Genomic DNA, 20,958 nt, shown 5'->3' on the forward strand with positions numbered 1-20,958 from the left:
TGCACTGCCACAGCTTTGACCGGAGACTTGCAGGGAGAGTGCACAAACCCGTCTCTTAAGGGTTGGCAGAACTCTAGCTTGTAGCCGTCTCTGATGACTTCCAGCACCCAAGCGTCTGAAGTTACCCTGGCCCACTCGCTCAGAAACGAGGACAGGCGTCCTCCAATCTGCTCTGGGCCATGGACCAGGGCCCCGTCATTGCATACGAGACCCTGGGGGAGGACCGGAGGACGCACCTCCGGGACGGCGGTCTGTGCGAAAGGAATGCTGCTTGGGGGAGAAGTTCCTCTTGAAGGAAGAGGGGGCAGAGGAGCCCGACTTGCCCGGGCGATACTGACGGGCTTCCTGAAACCGTCCTTTGGAGGAACCTCGGCGGGCCCAGCCCTGACCTCTGGTAACCTCTTGCCCTTAGACGTGCCGAGATCGGTCACAATTTTGTCCAGCTCAACCCCAAAGAGCAGCTTGCCTTTAAAAGGCAACTTAGCCAGGCGAGACTTAGAGGGCAGGTCAGCAGACCAATGCTTCAGCCAAAGCCAACGCCGTGCAGAGACTGTCTGAGCCATACCTTTAGCTGAGGCTCTCAAGACATCATACAGCAAGTCTGCCAAATAGGCCAAGCCCGATTCCAGGGCTGGCCAATCAGCCCTCAAGGAAGGATCCGAGGGGGAAGCCCGCTGCATAATTGTCAGGCACGCCCTGGCCACATAGGAGCCGCAAACTGAGGCCTGCAAACTTAAGACAGTCGCCTCGAAGGACGACTTTAAAGCCGCCTCCAATCTTCTGTCTTGGGCGTCCTTTAGGGCCGTGCCACCTTCCACCGGCAATGCCGTTTTCTTAGTCACCGCAGTGATTAAAGAATCCACGGTAGGCCAAAGAAAGGCCTCCCGTTCACCTTCAGGCAGAGGATAGAGACGGGACATAGCCCTAGCCACTTTCAGGCTCGCTTCTGGGACATCCCATTGAGCCGAAATCAAGGTGTGCATGGCCTCATGCACGTGGAAGGTTCTAAGCGGGCGCTTCGTTCCCAGCATAATGGCAGAGCCAGCAGGGGCTGAGGGAGAGACGTCCTCCAGAGAGGAAATCTTCAAAATGCTCATGGCCTGCACTAACAGGTTGGGCAAATCCTCTGAGCGAAAGATCCGCGCTGCAGAGGGGTCATCCGCTCCATCCGAGCGGGAATCCGTCTCCTCCAAGGAATCCCCAAAGGACCGTTGGGAGAACTCAGATACGCTGCCCTCATCTACATCCGAGGAGACAGAGTCCTCTAGGGCCTGGAAATCCACCCGAGGGCGTTTGCTTCCGGAGGCCTCAACCCCTTTATCGGACAAGGGAGCAGGGGCAGCGTTTTGCATAAGGAAAGCCTGATGCAGAAGCAAAATGAACTCAGGGGAGAAACCCCCCAGATTGTGCACTTCTGCAACCTGGGCCACGGCCCTAGATGCACCCTCAACCGGCGCTCGCAAGAGCGGGGGGAGTAACATGTTGCGCATCCAAAATGGCGTCCGGCTCGAAACTCCGAGAAGGAGCCGCGCGGGAAGAATGGCGCTTAACTTTGGCCGCTTTCTTGCCGTCGCCCGAAGCAAGGGCGACCATAGCATTAACGTCTCCCACCTCAAGGGCGGCACAAGAAGCCTTCCGAGCAGAGTGGCCGGCCAAAATGGGGGGGCCAGCAGCGGGGGATGGGCGTTTATGGCGGGAAAAACCGCCGCACCGGAGGAAGAACCGGGACACTGACCGGCCTCCAAACTGACGCCCAAAAAAGGCAATTCAGGCTTTGAAACCCCCGCATCCCCGCTAGAAGCGCACATGCGGTCCGGGGAGCGAATCTTCGCGCCCTCGCCCTCCGACGCCATAGGCCACATGGAGACCGATCAGGGAACCCCCTGCCCGCTACAAAAGGTAAAAATTACCTGCTTCTCGCTCCGAGCGGTAACGAACTGGTGTCCTAAGTGAGCAGCTGCAATAGACACTGATATAAAAGTTGAAATAAACGCCCTTAAAGGACGTCCAATTTTTTTTTTTTTTTTTTTTATGGAGCCAGCGGGAGGGGGGAGAAAAGGAGGGACCTGGCACCACCAGGTTTGCACTTGCTCAAGAAGAGCCCTCAACCCCAGGTACTCAACGAAACCTAAAGATTAGGCTTGGAGACCTAGCCAGAGCTGCTGCTGTGTGTGACCACCACCTGCTGAGATAGAGAACATACTGAGAAGTTTCCGGCAGCACATGACCACATATAGGGAGGCAAAAGGATTGCTCTCTATCTCCACCTGCTGGTAGATGGACACAACCCACCAGTCTATGGATTGATCAGCATGATGATATGGAAGCTGAAGTTCAGGACTGTACCAGGACTCTTGTACTTTATAGGTGGAGAGAGAGAGCAAGAGCAACAGTGTCTAGAACCTTTGAGAGAGATATCCAAAGATGGGTTTGTTTAGATATTGGGAACTTGAGAAAAAAGATTGAGGCCTAGGTGTTTGGTAATAGAGTCAGGCTGATCGAAAAGTAGAAATTAGATCTTACCTGCTAATTTGCTTGTAGTCCCCTCTAGACCAATATACCAATCAGGTTTTCAGTATATCCACAATGAATATGCAAGAGATTGATTTGCATACACCGCCTCCATTATATGCAAACCTTTCAATCATATTAACTGTGTATATCTTGAAAACCTGACTGGGAAGGAGGTAATCCAGGGCCAACTTGGGAAACAGTGCTCTAGACCCCTTCACAGATGGGTTATGCACTCCTACCAGCAGATGGAGCCTAAGAATACAACAAACTTTCACTACAGGTATGTGGGCTGTGCAGACCCCTGAAAGTCAGTCTACAAATATCACGGCAGAATCACAGGCGAGACCACCAGCAAGAACGGAGATCAGAAACCAAAGAGCAAAAAAAAACACGTAGCACCCTGAAAAAGCTGCAAGGAACAGGGACAGGACAAAACATCCCCTCCGCCCCTGCTATGCTGCTACAAAACAAGAAACTTAAGTACAAACTAGGAACCCAACTCAAACATGGATTTAAGAAGTGTGTTGGGTTTTATTACACACTTGTTTTTGGATAGAAATTCTGCTACACCTTTCGATGCCCTGAGAACAAATACAGTAAAGAAAGGGGCACACCAAACTCCGGGTGGGCTCTGCAACAGTCTAGACAGGGCCTGCAACTCAAATGCGGCAGACCAAAGTCACCGCCACAAGAAACATGAGATCCTTAAGAGCTGCCCCAGACAGCAGCTCAAAGGGTACAGAAACAAGCATGGACAGAACCAGATTAAGGTCTCAGGGTGGGAAGGCTGGAGAAGCTGCACCCTGCACAGAAAATGCTGGATATCCAGAAAGGCAGCCACGGGCTTGCCCTCTAGATGAGCTCAAAAATAGGCAAGAGCCATCACTTGCACTCAGCAAGATGACAGAGCCAGCCCAGTAGAGAACCCAGCCTGCAAAAAATCCAGGATATCGGGAAGAGAGGCCTTAAGGGTATGGGTATTACAGTGGCCAACTAAGTATATGCTGAAGTTACTAAGTATTATGGGCAAAAATGAGACGACAGTGGTCAACTATGGTGGTATGTAAGAGTTATTCTGATGTAGCAGAGGGGAAAGGGGGATGGTTAGAGTAGAAGGAAGTCCAGGGGAGAGGAGAAGGTGGTGGCAGAAAATGAGCCATTTCCAAATAAGCATGGAAGTAGGACAAGTGACCCCCCCCCCTCCTTTCCATCCTTGACAGAAGAGAGGGACAGGAACCCTGGTGGGGGGGGGGGGGGGGGGGGGGGGGGGGGGAACAGGCTTGATTAATATATGCTGCACGTGTTGGCCAGGTCTCTGTAGCAATAAGATGTCAAGTTTATTAAAGAGAACAAGGTCTCTAATAAATGGTTTACCACAGAGAGAGCAAACATTGACTAATACAAGAGAAAGTTTAGAAAGGTGGGGGGGGGGGGGGGGGGCAGGGGAGAGAGAGGAATAGATGAGAAGTAGAAGTGGGGATGGTAGCAATGGAATAGTGGTGATGGCGTGTTCTGTGGCTATGGACACCAACCCCATAAAAATGGGGAGAGACACAGAAGGAACAAGCATTGTAATCAAGTCAAGAGGAGCAGGTATAATAAGTTGATCATAGCAAAAGCATTAAGTGTGCACTCAAAGCACAAAGGAGCACGACCTGCTCCTTTAGCATGTGCACTAGGAAATCAAAATAAGTGGAGGTGCTATCATCGACATCACTTCTAGTAGGGATGGAGCTTGGACCTCTGGGCCACCACATTTGCGGTGTGACCAGAGCAATTCTGCAGAGGAACAAAACAGCAGCAATCAAGAGCAAAGTAATTAAAAATCTTGGTGAGAAAAGATGTCAAATTCTGCCTAACTACTACTACTTAACATTTATAAAGCGCTACCAGGGTTACGCAGCGCTGTACAATTTAACACAGAGGACAGTCCCTGCTCAAAGGAGCTTACAATCTAAAGGACAAAAAAGTGCAGTCAATCAAATTGGGGCAGACTAGATTTCCTGAATAGATGAATAATGGTTAGGTGCCGAAAGCGACGTTGAAGAGGTAGGCTTTGAGCAAGGATTTGAAGATGGGTAGGGAGGGGGCTTGGCGTATGGGCTCAGGGAATTTATTCCAAGCACAGGGTGAGGTGAGGCAGAAAGGGCGGAGCCTGGAGTTGGCGGTGGTGGAGAAGGATACTGAGAGGAGGGATTTGTCCCGTGAGCGGAGGTTACGGGTAGGAGCGTAAGGAGAGATAAGGGTAGAGAGGTAATGAGGGGCTGCAGATTGAGTGCATTTACAGGTTAATAAGAGAAGCTTGAATTGTATGCGGTACCTGATCAGAAGCCAGTGAAGTGACTTGAGGAGAGGGGTGATATGAGCATATCGGTCTAGGCGGAAGATAAGATACGCAGCAGAGTTCTGAATGGATTGAAGGGGGGATAGATGGTTAAGTGGGAGGCCAGTCAGGAGTAGGTTGCAGTAGTCAAGGCAAAAGGTAATGAGAGAGTGGATGAGAGTACGGGTGGTGTGCTCAGAGAGGAAAGGGCGAATTTTGCTGATGTTATACAGAAAGGAGCGACAGGTCTTGGCTGTCTGCTAGATATGCGCAGAGGAGAGGGAGGAGTCGAAGATGACTTCGAGGTTGCGGGCAGATGAAACGGGGAGGATGAAATAGAGAGTGGAGGGAGAGAAGTGGGTTTGGGTGGAAAGACAATGAGTTCGGTCTTGGCCATGTTCAGTTTCAGGTGGCGGTTGGACATCCAGGCAGCAGTGTCGGATAAGCAGGCCAATACTTTGGCCTGGGTTTCCGCAGTGATGTCAGGTGTGGAGAGATAAAGCTGGGTGTCATCAGCATAAAGATGATATTGGAAACCATGAGATGAGATCAGCGAGCTCAAGGAAGAGGTGTAGATTGAGAAAAGAAGGGGTCCAAGGACAGATCCCTGAGGAACACCAACAGAGAGCGGGATGGGGTAGAGGAAGACCCATGGGAATGTACTCTGAAGGTATGGTGAGAGAGGTAAGAGAACCAGGAGAGGACAGAGCCCTGGAATCCAAATGTGGCAAGGAGTAGATTATGATTGACCGTGTCAAAAGCGGCGGATAGGTCGAGGAGGATGAGGATGGAAACCAACACACCCAAGGCACAAATATTACTTCATGTTTGGGAAGCAACCCGCCATTACACAATGCATAGTAACATGATAGATGATGGCAGATGAGACCTGTACGGTCCACCCAATTTGCCCAACAAGATAAACTTTAGCATAAGTTATTATGTGATACAAGTGCACACTTGATCTTGATTTGTCCTTGCTCTACGGCAGATCCTGGCAGTCTTGATAATAGGAAGCATCTGTAGTTTGAGGCTTGCGTCACCATTTCAACATGCAGTGTATCTGCCTTAGTTTATTCTTTTGAACTGGTGTGCCCTGCTTGAAAAGCCCTGATCTTAGAACACTAAAACATGTCTGCACAACTATCAATTAGAAAGAGCATGCTGAACACTTATTTTGACTCTTGCAGCATTACATTTTAATTATATTAATTTTCCACTATTCCATTTTAACAAATCTACAGTTTATTAAAACAAATACAACAAGCGAGTGATGCAATTCAGATTGGAGTCCTGCACTCATCTGCTACATACAGTCACAATATGCCCTTCTCATTTTGTGGTTTTAGGATGTCTGGCACTGAACACCACCTCTTGAGTGGTCATCATCATCATCACGGTAAGCTTCTCCATTGTATGTACGCTGTCTCTGCTCAGAGGGGTCAAAGTCCATCAGTTCTACTTCATCCATATCCTCCTCCTCTTCAACTTCCTTCCTTGGTGGTAAAAGGTTTTCCAGGAAAGCAATCTTATCTTGTGAAAGAAAGCCACTCTCTGGAAAGTTCACCTACAAATTGAAAATAATGTTAATTAGGTTGACTATTTAAATACAATTCTATAAGTAGATTTAAAGGGTCATGATATGATATACCACCTTTGTGATACAACCTAAAAGAGGTTTACATTATATGCAGGTACTTTCTCTGTCCCTTGATGGGCTCACAATCTTTATACCTGGGATAATGGAGAGTTAGACAAACATGGATTAATGGGCCAGAGTCAACATGGGTTTAGCCGAGGGAAGTTCTGCCTCACCAAATTGCTTCATTTCTTTGAAGGCGTGAATAAACATGTGGATTAAGCTGAGCCGGTTGATGCAGTGTAACTAGATTTTCAGAAAGTTTTTGATAAAGTTCCTCATGAGAGACTCCTGAGAAAAATAGAGTCATGGGATAGGAGGCAAAGTTCTTGTGTAGATTATGAATTGGTTACTGGACAGAAAACAGAGGGTAGGGTTAAAAGCGAAGATACATATCTGTAGCAGGTATTCTCCAAGGATAGCAGGCTGATTGTTCTCACGACTGGGTGATGTCCACGGCAGCCTCAGGATGGAAATCTTCCTAGCAACAAATTTTACTAGAGCCTTCGAGCGCGCGGGCACGCGTACCGCGCAGCCATCTTCCCGCCCGTCGCACGAGAGTCCCGTTTAGTTAAATTAAAAAGCAATAACAAGGAAAAAGACAATTCCAAAGGGGAGCTGAGCATGTTTGTGAGAACAATCAGCCTGCTGTCCTCGGAGAATACCTGCTACAGGTATGTATCTTTGCTTTCTCTGAGGACATGCAGGCTGCTTGTTCTCAAGACTGGGGTATCCCTAGCACCCAGGCTCACTCAAAACAACAAAGAGAGGTCAATTGGGCCTCGCAACGCGAGGACATAACAAGGATTGACCTACGAAGCAGATCATCAACGAGTGCAGCCTGGAACAGAATAAAAATGGGCCTAGGGGGGTGGAGTTGGATTCTAAACCCCGAACAGAATCAGCAGCACCGACTGCCCAAACCGACTGTTACGTGGGCTATCCTGCTGGAGGCAGTAGTGAGATGTGAATGTGTAGATTGATGACCACGTCTCAGCCTTGCAAATCTTTTCAACAGTGGCTGACTTGGAAGTGGGCCACTGACGCTGTCATGGCTCTAACACTATGAGCGGTGACATAACCCTCAAGATTCAGCCCAGCTTTGGCATAAGTGAAGGAAATGCAATCTGCAAGCCAAGTGGAAATGGTGCGTTTCCCGACTGCGATTCCCCTTCTGTTGGGATCAAAGGAAACAAACATTTGGGCGGACTGTCTGAAGGGGCTTGTCCGCTCCATATAGAAGGCCAGTGCTCTCTTGCAGTCCAAGGTGTTCAACTGACGTTCAGCAGGATGGGTATGAGGAAAGAATGTTGGCAAGACAATTGACTCGTTCAGATGGAACTCAGACACCACCTTCGGCAAGAACTTAGGGTGCATGCGGAGGACTACTCTGTTGTGATGAAATTTGAGATAATGAACATCCACTACTAAGGCTTGAAGCTCACTGACTCTACGAGCTGAAGTAACAGCCACCAAGAAAATGCCTTCCAGGTCAAGTACTTCAGATGGCAGGAATTCAGTGGCTCACAAGGAGATTTCATCAGCTGGGTGAGAACGACGTTGAGATCCCATGACACTGGTGGAGGTTTGACAGGGGGCTTTGATAAAAGCAAACCTCTCATGAAGCCAACAACTAAAGGCTGTCCAGAGATAGGTTTACCCTCTACACGATAATGAAAAGCACTAACTGAACTAAGATGGACCCTTAAGGAGTTGGTCTTGAGACCAGACTCTGACAAGTGTAGAAGGTATTCAAGCAGGGTCTGTGTAGGACAAGAGCAAGGATCTAGGGCCTTGCTGTCACACCAGACAGCAAACCTCCTCCATTTAAAAAAGTAACACCTCTTCATGGAATCTTTCCTGGAAGCAAGACTCGGGAGACACCCTCTGAAAGACCCAAGGAGGCGAAGTGTATGCTCTCAACATCCAGGCCGTGAGAGCCAGAGACTGGAGGTTGGGATGGAGAAGCGCCCCCTCGTTCTGAGTAATAAGGGTTGGAAAACAGTAGACATTTCCCGGACAAATGACGAGAAAGACAAACTCTCAGGGGTAGAAAGCTTTCTCTCCAACGAAGGAGAAGGAAGACCACAAGACTCCTCATGAGAAATATCTGGGGTCTTCCTCTGCCTCCCACAAGGCCTCACCTTCGGTATCGGACACAAGTTCTCGAACTTCGGTCCGAAGCCGAGCCCGTCTCAACGCCGAGAAAGTAAGTCCTGTACTGCGATGTCGAGAAGAAGATTCCCTCGCCGCCGGCGACTAAGCTCCCTCCAGCAACATCGACAGGGAGTCAACTTCGGTGGCAGCGGACGCCGATGCTGCAAGCGGTACCGGCGTTGCAGTCCTCACCACGGGTGGGGAGCCAACTGCCGCATCTCTCGACAGTACTGACAACGCAAGCACCAGCGGTACCGGAACAGATGGTCGCAGCAGCCCTTCCAGAATCCCTGGAAGTATGGCTTGGAGGCGCTCGTCTAGAGTGTCTGTCGAGCAAGGCTGTGGGGCCGGTACAGGTGACGAGGTCAGAATCTGCCTGGGGCGCGGAGGCAGTACCAGGCTGTCTGGAGAAGAGCGCATCGAGACCTCCTGTACGGAGGGTGAGCGGTCCTCCTGGCGTCGACGCTTTGCAGGTGCCGATTCCCTTGGCGCCCTGGAGCTCTCAGTACCGTGACGGGAAGGTGACCGATGACGGTGCTTCTTTGCCTTCGCTCGAAGCATGTCACCTGTACCTCCCGGTACCAACGAGGACGTGGAATCCGCACGTCTCCTTGGGGCCGGGTCCAAAGGAGGTCAGTCCCGGGGGGCCTGTACCGCAGGAGCCCTCGAGGCAGGTGGAGACCCACTCGATGGCTCACTGCTACCAGCGTGGGATCTCTGGACAGCCATCACCTGCGCTCCGGATGTCGATGCACCCTCCGATGCCGACATCGATACAGTCGATGACCTCGGTACCACTGGCTCCGTCGATGTCGAAAGACTGGACTGGGCTCCAAACAAAAGGTTCTACTGAGCCGATCTCACCGCCTGGGTCCTCTTTTTAAGCTGAAGACACAACGTGCAGGCGTTGGGACGATGACCAGCTCCCAAACACTTAAGACACAAGACGTACCTATCAGTGAGTGAAATTGTCCGGTTGCACCATGTGCACTTCTTGAAGCCGCTGACAGGCTTCGAGGACATGGGAGGAAAAATCGCGCCGGCGAGTTCAAAATTCGCGATGGTGCCAAAAAACAAGGCACCAAAACAGGGAAAAACCCGTACGGGCGGCCAAAATGGCCACTCAAGACAAAGGAAGGAAACTTACGGGACAAAAACTAAAGAAATAGAGGAAAAGAAACTTTTTTTTTTTTAAACGGAAAATATGAGCAAACTCGTACAGAAACACGCCGAAAGCAGCGAAAACGCTGCGAGGGCCTCTCTGGGGCACAGAACAACTGCAAACACAGCCGTCCTGAGCTGCGGAAAAAAAGAGACTGAGGAGCACGCTCGCGATCGGGTGGGAAGATGGTTGCGCATGCGTGGTGCGCGCGAGGGCTAGCAAACTTTGTTGCTAGGAAGATCTTCCGATCCTGGGGCTGCCGTTGGACGTTACCCATCAGTGAGAACAAGCAACCTGCTTGTCCTCGGAGAATACTGAGGTTCAGTTGGCTGCACAGGTACACATATAGCACATCTCAGAGGTTCTCTCTATCTCCACCTGCTGGTAGAGAGACACAACCAACAAGTCTCTGGATTGATCTGTGGTATGCCATGGAATCAAGGTTGTTAAAACACGTGCGGACTGTGAAATATTGCAGGAAGACCTTAGGAAATTGGAAGACGGTGTCCAAAAGGCAGATGAAATTTAATGTGGACAAATGCAAGGTGATGCACATTGGAAAGAATAATCTGAATCAATTACCTAATGATAGGGTCTACCTTGGGGGTCAGCGCTCAAGAAAAAGATCTGGGTGTCGTAGATAATATGCTGAAATCTTCTGCTCAGTGTGTGACGGCAGCCAAAAAAAGCAAACAGGATGCTAGGAATTATTAGGAAAGGGATATGCCTTTGTATTGCTCCATGGTGCATCTGCACATTGAGTATTGCGTTCAGTTCTGGTCACTATATCTCAAAAAAGATATAGCGAAATTAGAAAAGGTTCTAAGAAGAGCAACTGAAATGATAAAGGGGATGGAACTCCTGTCATATAAGAAAAGGCTAAAGAGGTTAGGGCTCTTCAGCTTGGAAAAGAGATGGATGAGGGGAGACATGATTGAGGTCTATAAAATCCCAAGTAGTGTAGAATGAGTAGAAGTAAATCAATTTTTTACTCGTTCCAAAAGTACAAAGACTAGGGGACACTCAAGTTACATGGAAATACAAACAGGAGGAAATATTTTTTCACTTGGAACTCTTTGCCAGAAGAGATGGTAACAGCAGTTAGCATATCTGGGTTTAAAAAAAAAGGTTTGGACAAATTCCTGGAGGAAAAGTCCATAGTCTACTATTGAGAGAGACATGGGAAGCAACTGCTTGCCCTGGGATTTGTAGTATGGAGTGTTGCCACGATTTTGGTTTCTGCCAGGTACTTGTGACCTGGCTTGACCACTGTTTGGAAAACAGGATACTGGGCTAGATGGACCATTGGTCTGACCCAGTATGGCCACTCTTATGTTATGTTAACGTGACTTGCAAATCACAAGCAGCATCACTGAGAATGGAACCTAGCTCTCCAAGCTCTCAGTCCACTGCACTAACCATCAGGCTGTTACTCCATTTTTCATTCTTACTATATTACCACATGGTTAGCAAAATATACACCGACATTTCAAACAATTTTCTGCTTCAGACGAACTATTAACAAGTCAACTGACAGTTCTATATGGATCTTATGCAAGGATGGATTTAAACTGAACTAGTGACAATATTTCCTGAGTTTTTCATCTTGTGGTAACAGTACAAATCTGAACACTACAAAGCATACCACTTTTTTTTTTTTTTTTTTACTGTTTCAACAGTATATTTAAATCACTCTTCCAAAGATTTTAACACTCAACAACAATATTCACTAAAAGATGGCTGTTTATCACAGAAGCCCACGTTTTTCAAGGCAATCTTCTTAAGTGTGACTCAATAGAACCCTGAATACTCAACTCTAAATATAACAGGTTCTAGATATCCAAAGGAGTTCTGCCTCTTGCTCCTTTCAAAATATATACAGTATTATTTTGAAGCATTTGTATTTTTTCTAACTTATAGCCTCAGCGGTGCTCATCACCAATAGTTTACAATGGCAATGGAGTTAGCACCCACCTCCTCATCGGCTTCTCTTAAAGCTATATTCTTTATTTTTCCTTTCAGTGCATTTTCTTAAACTTATCTTTAGTACTTATCTTTTACGATAGTCAGACTGGGGGTTTAAGCTTGTCCAACATGCATGTTTCACCTACTCACTATGCTGTATCAAGGACTTCCCCTGGAAAATCAAAAGAAAAACCGTCTCAGTTCATTGTGTATGAATCGCGTTTTCCTCTTCACACATCGGTGTTGGAACCACTAACAAAATTTCTAATTTTTTTTTTTTTTTTAGGAAATCTGTTATAGAGATGCCATCATTTATCAAAGACGCATCTCACTTTTTGAGGGAGATTGAACAGATGGAGGGCGTCGCTGAAGGGACGTGGTTGGTCACCCTGGACATACTATCGCTATACACCCGGATCCCCCAAACAGGAGCTATGGATATCATTCGTGAAAATATAAAAGCACGAATAGGACCCCAACATATTCCATCAGAACTGATAGTCCAGCTGGCGGAATTAGTTATTTTTAACAACTTCTGGTTTCAAAACCAGTTTTACCTGCAGACAGCGTGGCAATGGGAGCCTCGGTAGCTCCGTCGGTGGCAACAATATACATTGCCGCATGGAAACAACTTTGATATACCCGTCAGATAAGTTTAAAGCTGTCCCACTTTGGAAACGCTTCTTGGATGACATTTTCTTCTTATGGACACAATCAGAGCAACAACTGAATGAATTAATTGAATGGTTGAATACCTTAGACACCAATATAAAATTTATCAAATCGGTGAGTAGGGAAGCCATCGAGTTTTTGGACATGGTGGTATACAAAAAGGGTACATGTCTATGTACCTCATTATATAGGAAACCAGTGAGTCGAAATACTCTTCTACAGTTTGGAAGTTTCCACCCATACCAATTAAAGCATAGTCTCCCAGTCAGCCAGTTTCTACGGATAAGAAGGTAAAATTATGTATCATACCTGATAATTTTCTTTCCCTTAATCATAGCCGATCAATCCATAGACTGGTGGGTTGTGTCCATCTACCAGCAGGTGGAGATAGAGAGCAATCTTTTGCCTCCCTATATGTGGTCATGTGCTGCCGGAAATTCCCCAGTATGTCGATATCAAAGCTCCATCCGCAGAACTCAGCACTTAAGAGAATTACACCCACAAAGGGACACTCTGCCCAGCTCATCACCGCCGAAGCGGGGGAGGGGAAATATTCCAGCGCATCACTGCCGGAAACCACACCCGCCAACGCGGGAGGAGCTGGCTTACCCTAACACCGCCGAAGCGGAAGGGATACAAAGCTACCCTACAGCTGCACGAAGTGGGAGCGCCGGCATAATTTAGTTATCAATCCAGCCACCGCCGAAACGGGGGGAGAGGAAGCTCACTGTAACACAAAATCGTCTCAACTCGAAGAAACTTCAATTGGAAGAACTTGAACACGAAGTCCTCGTGAACACTAACTGAAGACTGAACTTGAACCTGAAATATAACCAGAACACAAACAATACAGATATCTGGGAGGGACTATGAATTGATCAGCTATGATTAAGGGAAAGAAAATTATCAGGTATGATGCATAATTTTACCTTCCCTATCATCAAGCCGATCAATCCATAGACTGGTGGGATGTACCGAAGCACTACTCACCCAGGGCGGGACATGGAAATCCCTGAACGCAACACTGAAGCCCCAAACTGGGCCACGGCCCGAGCAGCCACATCCAAGCGGAAATGTCGTGAGAAGGTATGAGCCGACGACCAAGTAGCCGCTCTGCAAATCTCTTCCAAGGAGACAGATCTGGACTCACTCCGCCATCGAGGCTGCTTGTGCTCTAGTAGAGTGTGCCTTCAGCTGAATAGGCGGAATCTTCCCTACCGCCACCTAAGCTGCCGTGATTGTCTCCTTCACCCAACATGCCACCATAGGCTTAGATGCCTGCAGGCCCTTACAAGGGCCTGCGAACACCACGAACAGGTGATCCGACTTCCGAAAATCATTGGTCACTTCCAAGTATCTGATGATGACCCGTCTAACATCCAGGTATTTATTTTTTTTTTTTGTTACATTTGTACCCCGCGCTTTCCCACTCATGGCAGGCTCAATGCGGCTTACATGGGGCAATGGAGGGTTAAGTGACTTGCCCAGAGTCACAAGGAGCTGCTTGTGCCGGGAATCGAACTCAGTTCCTCAGTTCCCCAGGACCAAAGTCCACCACCCTAACCACTAGGCCACTCCTCCACATTTGAGCGCAGGGTACTCCTCTGGGTAATCCTCCCTACGAAAGGAGGGTAGGCAAAGCTGCTGATTCACATGGAATCGAGAAACAATCTTGGGCAGGAAGGAAGGCACTGGGTGAATCGACGCTCCTGCCTCAGTGAATCGCAGGAACGGCTCTCCACACGAGAGTGCCTGGAGCTCAGAAACTCTTCTAGCTGAGGTGATAGCCACCAGGAAGATCGCTTTCAACGTCAGGTCCTTCAGCGATGCCCTTGGCAAGGGCTCGAAGGGCGGCTTCTGCAAGGCCCGTAGCACCAGATTGAGATTCCACGTAGGCACTATCGAGTGCAGAGGAGGGCGCAGGTGATTAACTCCTTTGAGAAAGCGCACCACATCTGGCTGCGAAGCCAGGGAAGCACCCTTCAGACGGCTCCTGAAGCAAGCTAGAGCCGCCACCTGGACTTTCAGCGAACTGAGCGACAGGCCTTTCTCCAGCCCCACTTGCAGGAACGCCAACACTGAAGATATTGGAGCAGTGAAGGGCAATACAGAGCCTGCCTCACACCATGACGCAAAGGTACGCCAAACCCTGGCATAAGTGGTAGAAGTAGAGCGCTTCCTCGCTCTCAGCATAGTGGCGATGACCTTGTCTGAGAAGCCCTTCTTCCTCAGCTGCTTCCGCTCAAGAGCCAGGCCGTAAGACCAAAGGGGAAGGGATCCTCCATCACCACGGGACCCTGATGCAAGAGGTCCCGTTCCGCTGGCAGCCGCAGAGGGCCGTCCACCGAGAGTCTGATTAAGTCCGCATACCAGGGACGTCTGAGCCAATCCGGACCCACCAGGATCACCCGGCCCAGATGCTTTGCCACCCGGCCTAGCACCCTGCCCATCATGGGCAGGGCGGGAACACGTGTAGAGAAGCTCCTGTGCCGGCCACTGCTGGAGAAGAGCGCCGGGAGAAACTCCAAAAGCGCCACTTAATGGCTCGGAGTTCCAGGAGGTTGATGGACCATTTCGTCTCTGCAGGAGACCAGAGCCCCTGCGCTGTCCGTCCCAGGCAGTGGGCTCCCCAGCCCGTCAGGCATCCGTCATGACGACAACCCACTCTGGGGTCAAAAGAGGCATCCCTGCGGACAACTTGTCTGTCCTCAGCCACCAGCTCAGCGTCTTGTGCACCGCTGGATCCAAAGGAAGGCGTACAGCGTAATCCTCTGAGACTGGAGTCCACCACCGCAGAAGAGAGTGCTGTAGTGGTCTCATATGAGCCCTGGCCCAGGGCACTACCTCCATCGTGGCCGTCATGGAGCCCAACAGCTGCACATAGTCCCAAGCCCGAAGAGTAGAGGAGGCTAGGAACTGGTCCACCTGGGTCCGAAGCTTGACGCTCTGGTTGTCCGGCAGGAACACTCTGCCCACTTGGGTGTCGACTCGAACTCCCAGATACTTCAGGGACTGAGTCAGGCGCAGCTGGCTTTTCTCCCAGTTGATGATCCATCCCAGGGAGCTCAGAAGAGCAATGAGCCTGTCTGTAGCTCTCCGCATAGGAAGGGGCTCGGATCAGCCAGTCGTCCAGATAGGGATGGACTTGCACTCCCTCCTTGCGAAGGTAAGCCGCGATGACCACCATTACTTTGGAGAAGGTCCGCGGAGCCGTAGCCAACCCGAACGGGAGGGCTCTGAACTGGATGTGTCGGCCCAGTACTGCAAAGCGCAGAAAGCGCTGATGAGGCAGCCAGATGGGAATATGTAGGTAAGCTTCCTTGAAGTCCAGGGATGCCAGTAATTCTCCCTTTTTCACCGCAGCTATTACGGAGCGGAAAGTCTCCATCCGGAAGTGCTGTATCTTTAAGGCCCGATTGACTCCTTTGAGGTCGAGGATAGGCCTCAGAGCATCTCCCTTCTTTGGCACCACGAAGTAAATGGAGTAACGTCCCTTGCCAAGTTGATCTACTGGCACTGGGACCACCGCACCCAGGTGGAGCAGGTTGTCCAAAGTCTGCTGTACTGCCGTCGCTTTGACTGGAGACTTGCAGGGAGAGTTTACGAACCCGTCTCTTAGGAGCCGGCAGAACTCTAGCTTGTAGCCGTCTCTGATGACTTCCAGAACCCAAGCGTCTGAAGTTACCCTGGTCCACTCACCCAGAAACGAGGATAGCCGTCCTCCGATCTGCTCTGGGACATGGACCAGGGCCCCGTCATTGGGTACGAGACCCTGGGGGAGGGCCGGAGGAAGAACATCTGGGACGGCGGTCCCTGCGAATGGAATTCTGCTTGGGGGAGAAGTTCCGCTTGAAAGAAGAGGAGGAAGAGGAGGCCGACTTGCCCGGACGATACCGACGGGCTTCCTGAAATCGGCCCTTGGAGGGACCAGGGAGAGCACTGCTGGCCCGAGTCCTGACCTCCGGCAACCTCTTGCCCTTAGATGTGCCGAGCTCGGACACGATCTTGTCCAGCTCGTCCCCAAAGAGCAGCTTGCCTTTAAAAGGCAACTTGGCTAGGCGAGATTTTGAGGCATGGTCAGCCGACCAGTGTTTAAGCCACAACCACCGCCGGGCAGAAACTGTCTGAGCCATACCTTTAGCCGAGGCTCTCAAGACATCATACATCAAGTCCACCAAGTAGGCCAGGCCCGACTCCAGGGCCAGCCAGTCCGCCCTCAAGGAAGAATCCGAGGGGGAAGCCCGCTGCAAAACGGTCAGGCATGCCCTGGCCACATAGGAGCCGCAAACCGAGGCTTGCAAACTCAGGGCGGCCACCTCAAAGGCCGACCTTAAGGATGCATCCAATCTCCTGTCCTGAGCGTCCTTCAGGGCACTGCCACCTTCCACCGGCAGAGCCGTCTTCTTAGTCACCGCAGTGATTAAAGAGTCTACCGTAGGCCAGAGGAAGGCCTCCCGTTCATCCTCAGGCAGAGGGTACAGACGGGACATGGCTCTGGCTACCTTAAGGCTCGCTTCAGGGACATCCCACTGAGTCGAAATTAAATTCTGCATGGCTACATGAACGTGGAAGGTTCTGGGCGGGCACTTAGTTCCCAGCATAATGGCCGAGCCAGCTGAGGCTGAGAGAGGGCCTTCCTCCGGAGAGGAAATTTTCAGAATGCTCATGCCCTGCACTAACAGGTTGGGCAAATCCTCTGAGAGAAAAAGCCGCGCTGCAGAGGGGCCATCCGCTCCATCCGAGCGGGGATCGGTCTCCTCCACAGAATCCCCTAAGGACCTTTGGGAGAACTCAGATACGCTGCCCTCATCCACATCAGAGGAGACCCAGTCCCCTAGGGCCTGGAGATCCACCTGAGGGCGCTAGATCATGGAAGCCTCATCACCCTTATCAGCCATGGGAGCAGGGGCAGCGTTTTACATAAGGAAAGCCTGATGCAGCAGTAAAATAAACTCAGGGGAGAAACCCCCCAGTCTGTGCACTTCTGCAGCCTGGGCCACAGCCCTAGAGGCACTTTCAACCTGCGCTCCCAAAAGCAGGGGAGAGGCGCGCTGTGCATCTAAAATGGCGTCCGCCGCGACACTCCACGAAGCAGCCGCGCGGGAAGAAGGTAAAATTATGTATCATGCCTAATAATTTTCTTTCCATTAATCATAGCTGATCAATCCATAGACTGGTGGGTTGTGTCCATCTACCAGCAGGTGGAGATAGACAGCAATCCTTTTGCCTCCCTATATGTGGTCATGTGCTGCCGGAAACTCCTCAGTATGTCGATATCAAAGCTCCATCCGCAGGACTCAGCACTTAGAGAATTACACCCACAAAGGGACACTCTGCCCAGCTCACCACCGCCGAAACGGGGGAGGGGAATTAACCCAGCTCATCCCCACACAAGTGGGGGAGGGGAATCCGTCCAGCTCATCCCCGCCGAGGGACACCACACCCACCGATGCGGGGGGATCTGGCTTATCCTGCAACCACAACCGCGGGAGGAGCTGACTGACCCCAACACCGCCGAAGCGGGAGGGGTACAAAGCTGCCCTACAACTGCACGGAGCGGGAGGGAGCGCCGGCAGAATATAGGTCTCAATCCAGCCCCGTAAAACGGAGGGGAGAGGAATGCAGCAGCTCACTGTAACACAAAAACGTCCCAACTCCTGAAGAATCCAACTGAAAAAACTTGAACACGAAGTCCTCCTGAACAGGAACTGAAGACTAAACTTGAACCTGAAATGCAACCAGAATAAAAACAGTACAGATATCTGGGCGGGGCTATGGATTGATCAGCTATGATTAATGGAAAGAAAATTATCAGGTATGATACATAATTTTACCTTCCATATCATCAAGCTGATCAATCCATAGACTGGTGGGATGTACCGAAGCAGAACTCACTCAGGGCGGGACATAGAAATCCCTGACCGCAACACTGAAGCTCCAAACCGGGCCTCCGCCCGAGCAGCCACAGACAAGCGGTAATGCCTGGAGAAGGTATGAGCCGATGCCCAAGTTGCCGCCTTGCAAATCTCTTCCAAGGAGACGGACCCGGCCTCCGCCATCGAGGCCGCATGAGCTCTAGTGGAGTGAGCCTTCAGTCGGATAGGCGGCACCTTCCCCGCGGCCACATAAGCCGCTGCAATGGCTTCCTTGACCCATCTTGCCACTGTAGGCTTAGCAGCCTGCAGACCCTTACGAGGACCTGCAAACAGGACAAACAGATGATCCGACTTCCGGAAATCATTGGTCACTTCCAAGTATCTGATGATGACTCGTCTCACATCTAGATATTTGAGAGCAGAGTACTCCTCTGCGTAGTCCTCCCTACGAAAGGATGGGAGACAGAGCTGCTGATTCACATGGAAGCGAGAAACAATCTTGGGCAGGAAGGAAGGCACTGTGCGAATAGACACTCCTGCCTCAGTGAACTGCAGAAAAGGCTCTCGACATGATAGCGCCTGGAGCTCGGAAACGCTTCTGGCTGAAGTGATAGCCACCAAAAAGACTGCTTTCAACGTCAGGTCTTTCAGAGATGCCCTCGACAAGGGTTCAAAAGGCGGCTTCTGCAAGGCTCTTAGCACCAGATTGAGATTCCACGCAGGTACCACTGAGTGCAGAGGAGAGCGCAGGTGATTAACTCCCTTGAAAAAGCGCACCACATCTGGCTGCGAAGCCAGGGAAGCACCCTTCAGGCGGCCCCTGAAGCAAGCCAGAGCCGCTACCTGGACTTTAAGGGAACTGAGCGACAGGCCTTTCTCCAGACCTTCTTGCAGGAACGCCAACACTGAAGAAATTGGAGCAGTGAAGGGAGAAAGTGAGCCTGCCTCACACCACGATGCAAAGGTACGCCAAACCCTGGCGTAAGCAGTAGAAGTAGAGCGCTTCCTCGCTCTCAGCATAGTAGCGATGACCTTGTCTGAGAAGCCTTTCTTCCTCAGACGCTGCCGCTCAATAGCCAGGCCGTAAGACCAAAGGGGGAGGGATCCTCCATCACCACGGGACCCTGATGCAACAGGCCCTGCTCCGCTGGCAGTCACAGAGGTCCGTCCACTGAGAGCCTGATCAAGTCCGCATACCAAGGACGTCTGGGCCAGTCCGGACCCACCAGGATTACCCGGCCCGGATGCTTTGCCAACCGGTCTAGCACCCTGCCAAACATGGGCCAGGGCGGGAACACATATAGAAGCTCCTGTGTCGGCCACTGTTGGAGAAGAGCATCTACTCCCAGAGATCGAGGGCCCTGTCCTCTGCTGAAAAAGCGCGGCACTTGGCAATTGGCCGATGACGCCATCAGATCTAGGCTCGGCTGGCCCCAGCGCTTCGTGATGTCCAAGAACGCCTGAGCCGATAGCTGCCACTCTCCGGGATCCAAGGTACGGCGACTGAGAAAGTCCGCCTGGACATTCATGACTCCAGCAATGTGGGCCGCCGACAGCTGTTCCAGGTTCGCTTCCGCCCACTGGCATAGATTCATGGCCTCCTTGGCTAGAGGGGCGCTCTTGGTACCTCCCTGGCGATTGACATAGGCCACAGCCGTGGCATTGTCCGACAGGACCCGTACTGGCTTCAACGCCAGTACCGGGAGAAACTCCAAAAGCGCCAACCGAATGGCTCTGAGTTCCAGGAGGTTGATAGACCACTTTGCCTCTGCAGGAGACCAGAGCCCCTGCGCTGTCCTTCCCAAGCAATGGGCTCCGCAGCCTGTCAAAGAGGCGTCCGTCGTGATGACAACCCACTCCGGGGTCAAAAGAGGCATCCCTGCGGACAACTTGTCTGTCCTCAGCCACCAGCTCAGCGCCTTTCGCACTGCTAGGTCCAAGGGAAGGCGCACAGCGTAATCCTCCGACACTGGAGTCCAGCGCTGCAGCAGAGAGAGTTGTAGTGGTCTCATATGAGCCCTGGCCCAGGGCACTACTTCCATCGTGGCCGTCATAGAGCCTAACAGCTGCACATAGTCCCAAGCCCGAAGGGGAGAGGCTACTAGGAACTGGTCCACCTGAGCCTGAAGCTTGACAATTCGATTGTCCGGCAGGAACACTCTGCCCACTTGGGTGTCGAAACGAACTCCCAGATATTCCAGGGACTGAGTCGGGCACAGCTGGCTTTTCTCCCAGTTGATGATCCACCCCAGGGAGCTCAAAAGAGCAATCACCCGGTCTACAGCTCTGCTGCACTCTGCATAAGAGGGGGCTCGGATCAACCAGTCGTCCAGATGATGGACTTGTACTCCTTCCTTTCGAAGGAAGGCCGCGATGACCACCATTACTTTGGAGAAGGTCCGCAGAGCAGTAGCCAACCCGAACGGGAGGGCTCTGAACTGGAAGTGTCGGCCCAGGACTGCAAAACGCAGAAAGCGTTGATGAGGAGGCCAGATGGGAAAATACAGGTAAGCTTCCTTGATGTCCAAGGATGCCAGGAACTCCCCTGCCTTCACTGCCGCTATAACAGAGCGGAGAGTCTCCATTCGGAAGTGCCGAACTTTCAAGGCCCGATTGACCCCTTTGAGGTCGAGGATAGGCCATACAGAAC

General features: G+C 50.9%; 1 protein-coding gene across 1 annotated transcript in view; it reads right to left on the reverse strand.

Annotated features, from left to right (window-relative positions):
* Positions 1–5,981: 5,981 nt before the first annotated feature.
* Positions 5,982–20,958, reverse strand: part of DNAJA1 (DnaJ heat shock protein family (Hsp40) member A1) — a 223,808-nt gene continuing 208,831 nt past the window's right edge. The window contains 1 exon segment of the mRNA XM_030194332.1: positions 5,982–6,404. Coding sequence (XP_030050192.1) covers positions 6,183–6,404 — 222 coding nt within the window. The 3' untranslated portion in view covers positions 5,982–6,182.

The sequence above is a fragment of the Microcaecilia unicolor genome, chromosome 2 (assembly GCF_901765095.1).
Source record: "Microcaecilia unicolor chromosome 2, aMicUni1.1, whole genome shotgun sequence".
In the NCBI taxonomy this organism is placed as follows: Eukaryota; Metazoa; Chordata; class Amphibia; order Gymnophiona; family Siphonopidae; genus Microcaecilia; species Microcaecilia unicolor.